Source organism: Nannobrachium achirus (assembly GCF_963921795.1).
Source record: "Nannobrachium achirus genome assembly, chromosome: 17".
Classification (NCBI taxonomy): domain Eukaryota; kingdom Metazoa; phylum Chordata; class Actinopteri; order Myctophiformes; family Myctophidae; genus Nannobrachium; species Nannobrachium achirus.
This window is the reverse complement of record NC_137824.1, coordinates 16,115,354-16,131,800: the sequence shown is the minus strand read 5'-3', so window position 1 is coordinate 16,131,800 and position 16,447 is coordinate 16,115,354. Positions and strand designations below refer to the sequence as shown.

Below are 16,447 nucleotides of genomic sequence, written 5' to 3'. Positions count from 1 at the left end.
GTTTTGCATTACCGTCGGCTTCTTGCGTATATAAGTCATCCTCAAGCTCCCATCAGTAGCTATCAAACCACTTCCAATGTGAATTCCAGCTCCATTTTGTTTCTGGGGGGGGACAACAATTGTGAGGGAGAGCCAGTGCATTTTCAGCGGCAACTACCGGCAATCAATGCTCTGCAGTAGACAATAGGGACTTTAAGCAAGGTCAGCTACGCGGAAATGATGGATCAGCGCTCGATAGATAAACCTGCTTGCTGTCGCAACTCTACCTACCACGTAGCGTCTACAACGTCTCCTGCATAGACGCGTCACCATGGGAACCAAAGAGTTCAGTAAAAGGGGTGGGAACCTGGGAACCCGTCGCCGACAGATGTTCGCGTAACGATTTTGACTGCTACGGCGATTACGTCATAGCAGCTGTACTTCCGCCTAGCGGAGCCGTCCTGAAAACCGCCTTTGCTTAAACTCCCTATTGTCCAACTGTACCCATTCATAACCTTAACCCTAACCTCAGTAAAACTATGCCTAAGCCTAACCCTACCTAACCGTCGGGCGGCGATGCCTGCCGCGGCTGCCGGTTCGCGATGTCTGCCGCGACTGTCTGACGCCGGTGCCGGAGAATGCACTCACTCCTTCTGCCAAATGTTTGGTCCAATTTATCCAGAGTGCTCAGGACAACAAGTGGAAACCTGATAACTTGGACTGGAAACAGAGAAAATAGCCTGTATTCAAGAGGATCCACCGTATCCGTAAAACAAGCTTTTCATTTGATCAATAGCTACAAAACCCACAGACACACTTGACCACTTTCACACAACAATAGCTAAAATAGACGATCTACAAGTTCACAACAGCATTAATTTATGAGGAAAGTTTAAATTGTCTGTGGGGTGGAATCCTTCTTTGTGAAAAACCATTACTTTTCAGGATTTAAATTCCCAAATAGAAAAAATAGCAGATCAAAAGCTCAAAAGCTTAATGTGGATCTTGGTGTACATTGGTGTGACATTTTGTGCGACACTGTAGAATGATAGGCGATGACAGGAGATTTAAAATCCCATTTCTTTTCAACAACTAACTGTCTTTCTTGTGATCATAAACACTACAGCTTCATGCATTCTGAGGGTCACACACATTTCTCCAACACATTTTACATTTTGGAGGACAGGGTGTTAATTTACCAGAAACCACAAAAAGTTAACATATCGTCACTTGTCGGGCAGAAACCTCGTATCTCCAAGTTTCAAATGTGTAATTTTTTTCTCGCAAAGTAAAGCACTGCTTCATCACACAAAGCCATCGCACGCTGCGAGGCGTTGTGTGCTTGTAGATCGGCTGTTTTCACTACTTTTAAATCATTTTAAAAATGATAAGTGCAAAACGAACGGTTTTGGACATACAAGGTTTCCACCCGACAACGGCGGTATGGAGATACAAGGTTTCCGCCCGGGGCGTCAGCGACGACATGCGGAAGGCTCAGGCGGCACACTCGTCATTGAAGTGCCTCAGGGTGGGCCTGGAATACCTAATGTGTGTCTTTGAGGTGTTGAAGGTATACCGTAGGAACGCAGTAAGCCCACTCACCCTGCGCTCGTCTGAAGTTTAACGAGATCCATTGAGAGCGACTGCTGTTTTTAGGCGAATCGCTTTGTGTCAAGCGAAATAAATAAGAGTGTATACCAAATGTGCTCTTTACTGGTCTGTTTTATAAAGGGTTTAAAAGGACAACGTTCATGTTCATGTTTTAGATTGTAGTTAGAGAAAAGAAGAGTGCTATTTTCTTTTTCATTTACTGCTTTCTATCCTTTTGTTTTTTGCGATTTTGATTTCAGTGTGTGTGCATGCGTACAAGCCAAGTGTGTAGTAGACTCATTGTTTACCTCCCGCTTCCAAGTCCCAAGATGCACTGCAATCTTTCATGGACAGAGGTGACTTATGGGGGCTGGTAGTGTTACTGTAAATAGTAATAAAGACATTGCTGGCTTATTGTGTCTAAAAATACATATTTAGCCTCTTGTACGCATGCCCCCACCCACTGAAACCTGCTCAAATAGAAAACAGTGAATGAACATTCTTTTAACACTCATCTTTCCTTTTCTCTAATCTAATTACAATTACAAGTTGTCCTTTAAGTGGTACTGATTCTGTAGCTCAACTAAAGCTAAGTCCTAGTGTATGACGGAGGAACATTACACGATACATTTTGAGTGTTTTCTTTTATCGCGATAAACGATAATAACGATTATCATCCCATCCCTACTTCCAATATCCTGCACTCACGGCCCACCAGTTGAGAACCGCTGCAACAGAACTCCTCTGAAATTTTAACGAGACCCGTTGAGAAAACTTTCCCTCTAGAGGTGACTCCAGACACCTGTCACATCTATCCATCCTCACTTTCATCACATTCTGCCTTCCCGTACTGTAAATACATATCTAATCTTTGTTGTGGGAACCTCCCCTCAATCTCTCCTCGCCAGCGAGCTGAAACACGAGCTCCGAGAGGGCCGCTCGGGGGACGAGCGCGCTACCGTACGCCGCCTGACTGCAGAGCTGCTAACCTCAAAGGTTTCTCTTTTCCCTTCAAACAGCCCCTTGGGCAGTCCTTCACCGCGTAACCCTGCCCCCCCCCTCCCCCCCACAACCCGACGCAACGCAGGCGCTGCTCTGCATGAAAATAAATCTTCTGCTTATGATACGTCGTGTCCTATATCATGTAGAAAGCCTCTATGGGTGTCTGCGGCACACAAGAGCTGAGACGTGAAATTGATTTTCACGCTTAGTAAAACGCATCGGCGACTCGTGATTGTCGTTTTCCGTCCCCCCCGACACACCTGCGTTGTTCAGAAAAAGATGCACACAAACCAAACCGTGCTCCCGCCGTCCCCCGGACTTTTTTTTTGATAACATTATGGTCTTTTTTTGGAGACGCAAAACGCCGACGTGTGCCCGTTTTTCTCGGCACAGTTATCATTCCTTTATGGTTGCGTGTGCTTAATGAGGTGCACGAAAGGACGGCAGCGCGGTCATCTTTGATGGTCTCACCGCAGTCTTTACACGTAATTAAACAGCCCACATAAGCCCACTTTATCATCTCTGCCATTAAGCCGTTTAGGTCTAGAATTATTGTATGCGTTAACAATTGAAAAATAGCAGATATTACAAGCTCACAGCATGGCACAGAGTGCCACGTCTTTGAATATAATATATGTTTTAAACTCATTTGTTACTCAAATTTTGCTCCTGGGTGGTCCCTGGAACAACATATTTTGCGATGGGGTCCGCGGTAATACAGGTCATTTTGGGGGTCCTTGACATGAAAATGTTTGAGAACCACTGATTATTTTTTTTGTGCAAGTCTTTGAATATTTTTGACCCGATTCTATAAAAGTCTTCTAAATCCTTCTTCTATCCTGGTTCTCAAACTTTTTCATGTCAAGGACCCCCAGAATTACATGTGCTTTGCCGCGGACCCCCCATCTCAAAATATGTTGTTCCAGGGACCACTCAGAAGCAAATATTTGAGTAACAAATGTTCGCTTTTATTAAAAAGATATATTCAAAGACTTGCAAAAAAGAAATTGCGATTTAAAAAAAATAGCAGATCTACTGTGAGCTTGTATATCTGCTATTTTTCAATAGTTAAAGCAGTCAATAATCCTAGGCCTAAATGGCTTAATACGATCCAGCTTTTTTCCTTTGACGTGCATTTCAAAACACGGCAGCAGCACAGCCATGCCTGCGCCAGAAACCTTGTGATGGAGCTCAAAGCTCATCAAGAGCATAAACATGGCCTCGCCGGTTGAAAGTCATCATCTCCCTAATCGTCCAAAAACACAAACATCCAACCGACTGCGTGGACAGATACCGTGACAGGAATTAAGATGATAAAACGATGCCGCGCCGCCGTAGCAGCCCACGACAGCTGTTACCATGGAGGAACGGAGCGGCACAAAGCTTAAAAAAGGTCCGCTCCACAACAAATATGATTATGTTTTGTTGGCGTGTTTTTGAAGTGCAACCATGACATTCCTGGTGTTTTTGAACATCTGTATATCTTTCAAGCTTTAATATGGATTTTGATCTCTAAAATCTGTCTCTCAGATTGCTACTTTATAATAAGAACCATCAAAAATCAACATTGAGTGAAACAAAACAAGCACTCCCCCTCATCAATGAGGAAGTGACTGCCTTGTTGTTTTAGTTGTGATATTTGGTATATACAGATCAATCACAGAAAATGTGAATATTTTGTAAAAAACATTGCAGATGCCATAGCACTCCAAATCAAACTTCCCACTGGACTTCAAGCAACTCTGACTTCAGAAGGTTGACATTTGTCTATTATAAATCCTTCGTTTGAGTGGTCTCGTGTAATATAGTAATATTTTCAAATATGGAATTCATCAGCTATATGCCATAAAACCTCAAAGTTTTAACAAAAAAAAGGTTTGGAATAATTCACCGAATGTTCACGCAATGCATCTAGAATATGTGAATGTTTCAAGAATATTAACTTTTTCAAAATATTCAAATTTTCTGAGATTGATCTGTATTCTAAATAATAATAGGAACTGTTTCAGCTTCACCCAGCAGAGTGCTTCTCAAGTGACCACTATAGGGACACCTTCACAAACTGCCAGGGCTGGGAATCGAACCCAGGACCTTCTGCTTCCCAGGTGGACTCTCCACCCATTCAGCTATGCACTCCCTCCCTCTCTCTTGAGATCACCTATGGTTCACGTGGATCAAACGTATGCATAATACGTCGTAGGACTGTAAATGAGGGCCAAATAGAGTGATATAAAGATACTTTAGAGGAGGTTTCTGCGGGGAGTAAGAAAATGTGTCATATTTTAACCCATTCAGAACGAGTACACTATATTGTGTATCATTATTTTATGCTTTAACTATTGAAAAATAGCAGATATACAAGCTCACAGCGCGGCACCGAGTGCCGCGCTGCGAGCTTGTAGATCTGCTATTTTTGAAAAATGGTGAAAATTAGAATTTTTACCCAATACTATAATTGTCTTTTGAATCCATCGAAGATTTTTTGAAAAACCCTATGTTTCTATGTCAGCAATTATGGCCAGCCATCGTCAAAGAAAAGGTCCTTTTCACTTAACTGGAGCTCAGTTAGTCTGTTCTTGAGAGACTACTATGTCAGTGGTTCTCAAACCTTTTCATTTGAAGGACCCCCAAAATTATATTTATTTGGCCACGGACCCGCATCTCAAAATATTTAGTTCCAGGGAACACCCAGAAGAAAAATTTGAGTTCCAAACGTTCGCTTTGAAAATACATATATTCAAAGATTTGCGGAGTGCCGCGCTGCAAGCTTGTATATCTGCTATTTTTCACTGGTTAAAGCATTCAATAATTCTAGGCCTAAATGGGTTGTTAACATAACTGATCACAGATTGATTCGTTTTAGGATTAAAACCTCATATTGGATGTGTGCAATGGGACTTTAAAGTGCACTGTGTCTCAAGGTAATGGAACAGACGGCCAGTTAGCCAGGAGACGGGGGTGGGGGGAGTGGAGTGGGGAGTCCCCGACGTGAACAGGGAAGTCTGGGGATGGAGGAGCCAAAGAGCGGGGTGGTGTTGGAGTGCCAAGTGCCTGGAGCCAAGCAGCCTTCCACTGGGCACAACCAACGCCAGTCTCCCAGGCCAGCTGTCCTAGACAGTGGAGAGCTGCACAATCTGGGGTTTTTTGGGGGGGATAATGCTGTTAAGAACACAGAGATACTTCCTTCTGGACAGTCCCAGTAGCTCAGTTGCTTAACGCTGGTTTTTGACATTACCGAAACGAAGCGGATAAAAGCGCAGAACTTCTTTTTTTGGCTTCTTTAGGACCTAACAATGGATTTTATAAGGGAAAACATCATGGATTTTTGATGTTTACCCATATAATATCCATATCAAGTTGGGCAAACATGTATGGGTAAACATAAAAAATCCATGATGTTTACCCTTATAAAATCCATCGTTAGGTCCTAAAGAAGCCTAAAAAAAAGTTCTGCGCTTTTATCCGCTCCGTAACGGTAATTTCACTAAGCCATTGCACTACAGAAAGCTGTGATCTCGCTACATCCCAAACCTCAAGTGGATATCGTCGCTGTCGGGCAGAAACCTTGTATCTCCAACGTTTTTCTCGCCAATAAATGAAAGCTCTACTTTGTTGCAAACAGTAAGACTGTCGCTTTATATAAAAATTGTTATGGATTAATGCTGGACTAATACTCGAGTAACAGATATGGGAATGGATCTGTTCAGATGTCTTTTCTTGTTTTTCACTGGGACTGCAACGTCTGCCAGAGGGTAGCAGTTTGTATTCTGAATACAGGACATGGGATGTGTCAGCAATTATTTTCTAAGGTTTCCTAATTAGTTTCCTCTTTCACTTGCAGTGCGAGCTAGTCTATGGATTTGTGATTTTGACTTCACAAAAACTGTGTCCATAGCCCTACTATGAGACCCAGACCAATTAGATTTCATTTTACCATCATTTTATCCTGAACATTTAATGAGGACCAATTAAAGATAGGTTGAAAATGGGTGAAGTTGACCTTTCAGTGTGTCTGTGGGTTTTATAAAACATTTAACCAGTGAAAAGTATTAACACAAGCTTGTGACTAAAGAATAACTACTTTAGAATAGATCCATCGGAACACGGTTTGTGGAAAGCACATACAAGGTTTCCACAGCGTGGCAGAGCGGGGACAGAGCTATGGTATAATTATGTCGCTCGTGCGGTGAAGAGGCAGAGATGAGTGAAGTTAATTCAGTTATTGGGTTGTTTAACCCATTTAAACCGGGAACACATTATTACGCATTAATTTATGCTTTAACTTGTAGATCTGCTATTTTTGAAAATTCTTTGCAAATCTTTGAATATATCTTTTTTAAAGTGAACATTTGTGACTCAAATATTTGCTTCTGGGGAGTCCCTGATACATAATATTTTGAGATGGGGGTCGGTGGGAAAATACATAGGGGTCCTTGGTTGATGTGGTTAAAATCTAGATTGAGACAGATTCAGCATTCCCGGACTAAATAGGTTAAAAGAAATATGGTGGCTTTATCCCTCCTCATGTTTACATGTCGTGTGTTTATTCACAAGTACAACCACATGTGAGTAACGCCATTAAAATCCATGTTAGTCTGCCTCCATCTGTGTCCTTACTGGCTAGGAGAAGAAAAAAAAATACTTCACAAATGTGACATTAATAAGCTCTGCTATGCTTGCCTTGGCACCTTTTTTTAATAATAATAATAATACATCAAAAAAAGCAGGTGAAATCATGAAATATTAAGGCGGGGAGTGGCGGGAATGATGACATATGTCTCGTTTGAAACATTTGCGGCTGATTTAAAATTTCCAGCTGGTTGATGCCGTATGGGTCTAATTAAGCCGGAACGTATTTCCTGAAAAACAGATCTGAAATAGAACTTCAGCTCCCATTAATCAGTGTTTTTTTTCTTTTTTTTTTTCTCTCTCCCCCCACCATGTCAGCCCTCTACAGTTTTAATTAAAAGTCCCTTGGAATAGCATTTCACACATGTCATTTCCTATCTGAACACTCATAGCATATCTAGGACACTGGTTATATTACCCAGAATGCAGTAGTGCGACTTCCCTGACCACCTGTCAGAGTGTTGTAAAGACAGACCAGTTAATTGTAAAGAAAGTACAACGGTATTTAGTTTTAGTTTTGCCCCAGTTATATTGTTTGTTCAATAACAGGAAGTCTCTCCCCTTCTCTCTCCATAGAGTATATAAACAATAGAGAGCGGACCGGCCCCGCCCCCACTATCATTTCAATGCAAGTGCTCAGTGGCGTTTTGAAGCAACGGCTACGTGCTAGCATGTAGCTAATCCAGGTGCATTCTGGGGGATGGCCCCACTACCTAGTGGGGCCAAAATGACGTCACGCTGCTCTCCGCTCAGAGGAAGCAGAGAGGAAGGATTGTCTGGAGTGGAGGGGGCGGGGCCAAAATGCGCTTTTAGGCTGCAGTTCCAACTTTGGCCACCATCGGGGTTGCTTCAAATCTAGCCCTGGGTTCTGGGGGCTTGTCTCTCTCTAGTAAGTAAACAGAAAATACATTTTCAGGTCAGGATAGCGTTTACCAATCAGAAGAGAGAGATCTCATTCAGGATAGGGGATAAACAAGTGGAATCGGAAGTGATAAAATGAATAAAATCTGATGGAAAATCTTCAGACATGATAATACCATAAAATTGAAACTGATAAATGTGAAAAACGGAGAGAGGGGATCATTCGCCAAAATAGCAGATCGACAAGCTCACAACAAGTCGTTTTGGTTTAAGAGGCAAAATAAAGTACACAGCCAAAGGTCAAGTTTTCAAAGTAATTAGGGTTAAATGTCTGAAAACACACTTTTTAACATGAATCCAATACGTAGTGGGGGAACCCTGCTTCATCTCTTTCTCAGCTAAGGTGTCCTTGGCCTGAAAAAATCATTGAGGAAACCTGCTCTACACTAGTGGTTCTCAACCTTTTCAGGCCGCGACCCCCAAAATATATCATATTTAAACTGGGGACGCCCCCAGCCTGACGAGCACTAAGAGTTGAGGCATTACATTTTGTATAACACGGTTCTACTGTGAAAATAGCAGATCTACAAGCTTGCAACGCAAGGCGTTGTGAGCATGTAGATCTGCTATTTTCACAATTTCTGCCTGTAATATTTGACAATTTAGCCAATGTTTAATTGAGTGAGAAAACAACATGGCACATTAAGTTAATCATCTGGAGACCCCCCCCCCACCACCACCCCAAAATAATTTGGGGACCCCCCTACCTGTGGGTCCCGACCCACAGGTTGAGAACCACTGCTCTATAGCAACGATTACTGATAGAAAATAGAGCTTCTATTGAACTATTGTTAGTGTACATCTCATGTGTCACGCTCACTACCATACTTTAGTATCTCCATAATTGTTATGAAGGCCTGCATCGTCTCAGATGCTTTCAGACTCCAAAACTTATGATCTCAAATGACTTTGAAATTCCACACAAACTATGTTTGCTGTCTAACAATACTGCAGACAGTACTGTAACTTGTCCTTCGTCTGGGGGAAGAAGAAGAAGAAGAGAAAAAAATGTGGCTCTCATTTTGCTTTGTTTTGTTTTGTTGTTGTGAACAATTCAACCCAGGGGTAATGCAAATGAATGGTGGATTGTGCCAATAGGCTGCAGCTGTGAAGCACATGAATTGCCTCTCTCTCCCGCTGATGAGTAATGAGCGAGACAGAGATAAAAGACTGTCATATTGTGTTTCGTCACCACAGACACAATACTGTTTCATTAGTTATTTTGCAAAACCAGTTTGACTGCAATTCTTCTTAACCACTACAAGTTTCTTAAACCCTCTCTAGACATATTAAACTGGACCTGAGTTGGTTATTATGTACTTAAGACTGCTTTTTTTCCATCTACATGAAGTTTTTACTGAATAGGTGCTTGGTCTACTTTTTTTTTCTTAGATTTGCCAACTATTTCCTTCCATTTGAGGTATTGATGTTGATGTACTGTTGTATTTATTACTTGCTTATTGTAAAGTCTGCTAAATACTCAAGTTGTAAACTGTACACCACATATCGCCAAAAATAGCCAATCTACAAACTCGTAGATTGACTATTTTTGGCTAACGCCCCCCTCTCCTTTATATTTGATAAACAGAATAGCTCTGCTGTTAAAAGCACCTGGCTAACTGCTGCAACAACTGAACATTTGTTCAAAGATAGTTGGACAACCACTTCAGGCTACACTTACAGGCTATACATCTACGTATGATAACCGCATTCTAAGGTTATCAAGACATATTGCCTTCAGGAAGGAGATACAGTGTCCTAGCATACATTAAGGTCAGACTAAAAAGGTCCTTTGTCCATCAGTCGACTTTAAGGCTTAATCAGGAGTTTGGCCAGAGGTAGGCTAGGCGGTGGACATTGCTCTTGTCTGTCTGTATTATCCGTATGTATGTAATCCTGTAATCCTTCATTTGTTGTTTATGTCAAATGTTTGTATATATGTTTCGCATACATGGCTGCTGTGTTGCAAGACACACTTTCAGTGTGAACTGACAATAAAGTACCACAGTATATCATATCATATCATATCATATCATATCAAAAGCTGTTTCTTTTTCCAACTAAGACTCCTAGCCAAGGTTATCCTCACCCACCCGACCACCTGCAGATGGCAATCCATACCCTCCTATCCTTTCGAGTCGATTACAGTAATTCCTTGTACACCGGCATCATGATTCGTCTTCGCTCAGGCGTTTGCAACTGGTCCAAAACACAGCTTCTCGCCTCCTCACTTATACGGACCACATAACCCCAATTTTAGCTGCACTTCACTTCAGGCTCCCTGCCAATCTTAGAATTGATTTTAAAGTGCTCCTATTTGTTTACGAATCTCTGCACGGGCCTGCATGGCCCCTATCAGAACTCTCTGTACCTCTATAATACCCTGGTCCGAGCACCGAGGTCTGCTGACAAGCTGCTCCATGGTTGTCCCCGAAAAAAAAGAAAGAAAAACAGGCTAATAAACGGGGGTGACCGTGCCTTTGCCGCCCCCAGGCTCTGCTGCCCCTCCATCCCCCATTAGATGTGCTCAGTCTATCCAGCCTTTTAAATCTCTCCTTAAGACTCACTTCTTTTCATTGGCTTTTAATCGTACACAGTACCTGAGGTTCTTTTACCTACTTAATTTCAAATGTGTTTTATCAAAGCCATGTGACCATGGGGGCGCACGTGCACATGTACGGTGTAGAATTATTGAATGCTTTAACCAGTGAAAAATAGCAGATATACAAGCTCACAGCGCGGCACCGAGTGCCACGCTGCGAGCTTGTAGATCTGCTATTTTTGAAAAAAGTCGTGAAAATGTTTGCAAATCTTTGAATATATGTATTTTCAAAGCAAACGTTTGTAACTCAAGTTTTGCTTCTGGGTGGTCCCTGGAACTAGATATTTTGAGATGGGGGTCCGTGGCCAAATACATATCATTTTGGGAGTCCTTCACATGAAAAGGTTTGAGCACCACTGACATAGTAGTCTCTCAAGAACAGACTAACTGAGCTCCAGTTAAGTGAAAAGGACCTTTTCTTTGACAATGGCTGGCCAGATTGCTGACATAGGTTTTTCAAAAAACCTTAGAAGGATTCAAAAGACACTTATAGAATCGGGTCAAAATTCTAATTTTCACGATTTTTCAAAAATAGCAGATCTACAAGCTCGCAGCGCGGCACTCGGTGCAGCGCTGTGAGCTTGTATATCTGCTATTTTTCAATAGTTAAAGCATAAAATAATGATACACAATAATGTGTACCCGTTCTGAATGGGTTAATGCTTTGTTTCACTTGGGTCAATTTCAATTGTTTTAAATGTGTTCCATTAAATAAAGGTTTGATTTGATCAAGACCAGAGATTGAAATAAATCGTGCTATTGATCTCTGAAGTCACATCGTCGCCCAGCCCTAATTAAAAGACGTGCACATGTTTCGTTTCATCTCCCGAGCAAAGGGGTGTACGTGGGTGTTTGTGGAGAGAGAGACTTAATGACCACTCAGCATTTGGTCAAATTATGGTTTAATCGCGTGTCTCACCGCTCACGCCAACGGGCCATATTGCTCCGGTCCAATCGCGGGCGTCTTTCAAAAAACCACTTAGTTTGACCCCACAGGGCGCTCTCTTCATCAGGACCAATTTGCCGTGCGCGGACGGCCAAGCTAATTATATTTTACGAGCTGACCCCTTTGAGTTTTAAGCGTGATGCGAGCGCTTTGATTAGGCTCCTGGTTTTATCACCTCCGAGACTATTTTTTTAACGTTGTTATCAGACTTTCTTGCTGACAGGCCCCCGCAGCCTCTTCCAAGGTTGTTGCACACTGCAGCAAGCCGTGTGCACATTCATTTCACATTCATGTCACAGGGGTTCCAGAAGTACCTTCACTGGCAAACATCATGTGCCTCGTTTCTTGAGCTTCGCTCTCTTATGGAGATCAGATTAATTGGGACTAAAAAGTACTGGTGGTTCTCAACATAAGGTCTTGATTGCCTTTCCAGAATGGACTTGGTTTGTTTTGCAGTTTGAACAAGGCTAAAGGAGAATATTTCAGTCAAAAGGTCCTTTTCGACCATAAAACTATGTCCCTTGTGACTTCTGAAAAGCATTAGACCGAATGAGAGTTCGGAAATTTGCACGTCGGAAAACACAACTCACCAAACATTTCGGTCGAAGTATAGACAGGTCTTAAGATTGTGATTCAAATCTGATTCGGAAAAAAGAAATCTATATCCACTTGATGAAACCAATCTGATTCCAATACAGGTCCACTTGGCTCCATTTGTACACTCAAGAGTGAAATTGATTTCAAAGTGCAGATTGGCGTCCCAAAGATTTAAAAAATGAAATAAAACTACCGATGCTTAATGCATATAAAACTGGGGGCCCTTGGAATAAAAATAAAAAGTTGAGAATCACTCGATTAAAAGATACTGGAACCCCAACAATCTCCACTGTGAAATCCTCAGAGTTACAGACCCCTAACTCGCCAAGGACCCCTAGTGGTCCCCGGCCCCACGTTGAGAACCACAGACATATACCGCAGCACCGACGCATACACTTCACATTCATGTCACGGGAGTTCAAGAAGTAATTCCACTGGCAAAATGCCTCATTTGGTGCTTCACTCTCTATACGGAGACCAGAATAATTGGGACTAAAGAGTATAGAAGATAGAAAGTGCCTCTCCGGGCCGGCGAGGAGGATTTCCAGGGACATTACACAAGCTATATGGCTCGTTTTATCATCCAAGCAAAGGCCCCGATACTAATTGAGTTTGTGGAATTACGGAGCGACTAGTTGAGCTGGAGTCAGAGACAGAAGGCCCGCTCTATGGACCATTATGTCCAGCACTGCTGCTGATTCAGCAGGTTGTGGCGGTCAGGACAGAGGGAGGAGGAAAGTAACTGTGGACCAAGTACTGTGCTTAAGTACAATTTGAGCTACTTTAAGGGGCTCAGTCCACTGAAAGAGTTTTATGAGGACAACGATCCACTCGTCCTAGACTCAATTCGCCCTCCTGGCCCCCAAACTGTGGAATAAACTCCCTGTGGCACTTAGAACGACTGACTCGCTCCCTAGCTTCCGCCGTGGTCTGAAGACTCACCTATTCATGCAGACTCAACCTTAGCTCATAGCACTTAACTCTTTTACCGCTTCGAACGTTAACACGTTCGAAGGGGTCGCGCGGGTGTGTACAGTAAAAACATCTCCCGTAATGCTGCTTTCAAATCTCCACCACACGTAAACATCAATGTATGTCCAATTCACTTCCTGGCTGTTCTCTGTGGACCTGATCTAGATTATGCATTTCTACGCTCTGAACGACGGAAAGAGGAGAGGGCCATTTCACATCCATTCATTGCATAACCCTAACCCCTGCCGTCAGTTTGGCTACAGTACATATATATGTGTCCACTGAAAACGATTATGTTTGGAAATCATCCATAGATAATTTTCTATAACATCGCAAAGGTAAGCTACTTTTTGATGGCACCAGCACAAATAAATAAATAATAAATATGGCAGTAGAACTGTTAATGTAGCGCTTGCCTACGCTCAATGACCATACTGTACATGTCTTTAGATTGCATTTTTATCTGTTTTCTCTGGTTCTTTTTTTTTCTTTTTATTGAATAGGTGCTTGGTCTACCCATGTTCTTCTTGGATTACTATTGCTGTGCATTTGATGTGATATTGATGTCCTTGCTTATTGTAAGTCGCTCTGGATTAAGAGCATCTGCTAAATGCCTAAATTGTAAATTGTATGAGCGGAGGGGTGCTTCGGATATCATGTCCATTGTCCGCAGTGTTTATTGACACGCGCAACCGTCGCTGTGCTCGAACGCCCTCTCATCTGCGTTATTAACACAAATAGCTAAGCAGACTTCCTGTGGTTGTGGTAACAATTCAATGTCGGATGGTAAAATGACCGGGTTGTCAGTCACAGCCAGAGGATTCAAAAGAGCAGCATTCCCCTCCAAAAGATGAACTACTGTCTGTGTGAAGCGCTCAGGGCGCCGCGTCAAAACACAGCAGACACCGGGAGTGCTCAAGCGCGATGCTCAGGCACTGGGAAGAGGAGCATGTCTTTAACATGGAAACACATGACAGACAGTGGCTGTCAGCAACAAGGCTCCATTACTCAACTCAAGTATTTCCATTCTTCAATACGTTATACTTCTACTTCTACGCTTCATTTCAGAGGCAAATACAGTATTAGATCAGTTAGTAGATTTAGATTATAATTGCAAAACATACATTAACCAATGAACCTATACATTTTTTTTACTTTGTTTCGAAAATAGCTACAAGCTCACAACGTGTCGTGATGCGTTGCGAACTTGTAGATCAGCTATTTGCGGAAGATTTTGTTAAGTTTTGAGGTGAAAAAAAATTACATTCTGCTAAATGAGTACTTTTAGTACTGGTACTTTAAGTATATCGCAATACAGGACTTTTAGTAGTATTTACAAATTGTGCTGTTGCGACTTTTACTTAAGTAAAAAAACAACAACAAAAAAACAGCGTTGCTCACCCTAAAGAACTCCTTGGTGGAGCCTGAGTCCAGCGTGCCGTACGCTATCTCGGTCTGCTTGGCCAGGTCCTCGGCGCTCTCGATGGGAGACACCATCCTCTCCACCGTCAGGAAGGCAGCCAGGTTGGCCGTGTAGGACGAGATGATGATGAGCGTGAAGAACCACCACACGCCACCCACGATGCGCCCTGACAGAGACCTGGAGATGGAGATGTAGACATTATAAATGTATAGAACAGGGTTCCCACACATTTTTACCAATTAATTTCCAAAACCTTTCCAAAACTTTTCCAGAATATTTAACCCAATTTCCAGGACTATATAACAATAATTCAGCTCAATAACAGGTCGCTTACTCCTATGCGCAATGCCCAAAGACAGGTAGTGTATGCCAGTGGTTCTCAACCTTTTCAGGCCGTGACCCCCGAAATAATCATGTTTTAACTATTGTTAAAACATGATTATTGTGACTATTGTGAAAATAGCAGATCTGCGTTGCGAGGCGTTGTGAGCATGTAGATCGTCTATTTTCACAATTTCTGCCTCTAATATTTGACAATTTGGCCCATGTTTAATTTGTCATTTCAGAGGTGTTAACAAAATCAATAACCTAAGACAATGCATAGCTATTTTTTCGAGGACCTTCCAGGACCCTTGATAAATTCCAAAACTTTTCCAATACTGGAAAAATATTTTTCTAATTTCCAAATATTTCCAGGAATTTCATGACAGTGGGAACCCTGATAGAAGTAAGCAAGCAAGTACATTTTATTTGTATAGCACTTTTCACAGAGATAACTCACAAAGTGCTCGTAGTAAGTTAAAATGTAAATCATACATTGTGTGCTCGCTCGTACATTACAAGTGCTCTGATCTTGCAATCATGGTTAATGTATCTAATTGCACGGGTCATCAGAAATTATTTTTAAACCCCTAAAAAGCCATTCTGAGTCAGCACTGCATAATGCGGCGAAGCGGCCAACGGATGTCATATTTTGGGTTTAAAACATGTTCAGTAATCATGGTGATCATTAGCCTTGAAGCGACTCAGGTCAGAGTTCATGGCCTGCAGAGGAACCCAGGTCATAGCCCGAAGACATTATTGATAAAACCATTTTAGTCACGGCAAGCTTAGTATACAAACTGTCAAAGCCAATTAAAACCGCCCGACTCAATTTAACATAATGGACGCAATTAATGGGATATGGGGCTGCTCCCAATCAGCAAAGTATAAAGTATGAAGACAGCAAAAAAAGCCATTTAGAAGATTGACCATTTGGAAGATAGATTTAAAAAAAAAAAAAAAAAGAAAAGAGAGAGAAGCAGATTTAATGTTGATGTTTTTCTCTGCTGTCCGGCTTCCCTGTCCCCTCCAGGGGTGCGTTCATTGTTTACCACAAGAGTTTGTAATTCCCCTTGATAATATTGTTTAGTAAACAATATTTACCATGTGTAACTGTGAAGTGGCTCCCTCTCCTATTGCTAGCACTTCAGACCTGCTGTAATCTGGAACGTTTACAGCAGGGGTCTTCTAGGGGGTCCTCAAAGTTACTACAGGGGGGCCTCCGAATCTTTGTGTGATAGAAACCTTTTTCTCCTTTTTTATCCACTTGAACCCTAGTGTCCATATTCTGAGAACTTTTGCTAAAAATAGCAGATCTACAAGCAAGCACGGTCAGGACCTGGACCAATCAGTGACGTCTCGATTGGGGTTAGGAACCATATGGGTTCACAGTAGGGCATTCACCGAATATTCGAAAATCAAAGTCACTATTCGACGTTGTTCACCGAAGTCGAATATTCGCTTT

The 16,447-nt window shown here is 42.1% G+C and overlaps 1 protein-coding gene across 2 annotated transcripts in view; it reads right to left on the bottom strand.

Annotated features, from left to right (window-relative positions):
* Nucleotides 1-16,447, bottom strand: part of gria3b (glutamate receptor, ionotropic, AMPA 3b) — a gene marked incomplete at both ends in the record, with an annotated part of 253,229 nt that overhangs the window by 24,796 nt on the left and 211,986 nt on the right. For both annotated transcript variants that reach the window (XM_080745968.1, XM_080745969.1), the window contains one exon: nucleotides 14,640-14,838. In XM_080745968.1, coding sequence (XP_080602094.1) covers nucleotides 14,640-14,838 — 199 coding nt within the window. The remainder of the gene's footprint in view (nucleotides 1-14,639; nucleotides 14,839-16,447) is intronic.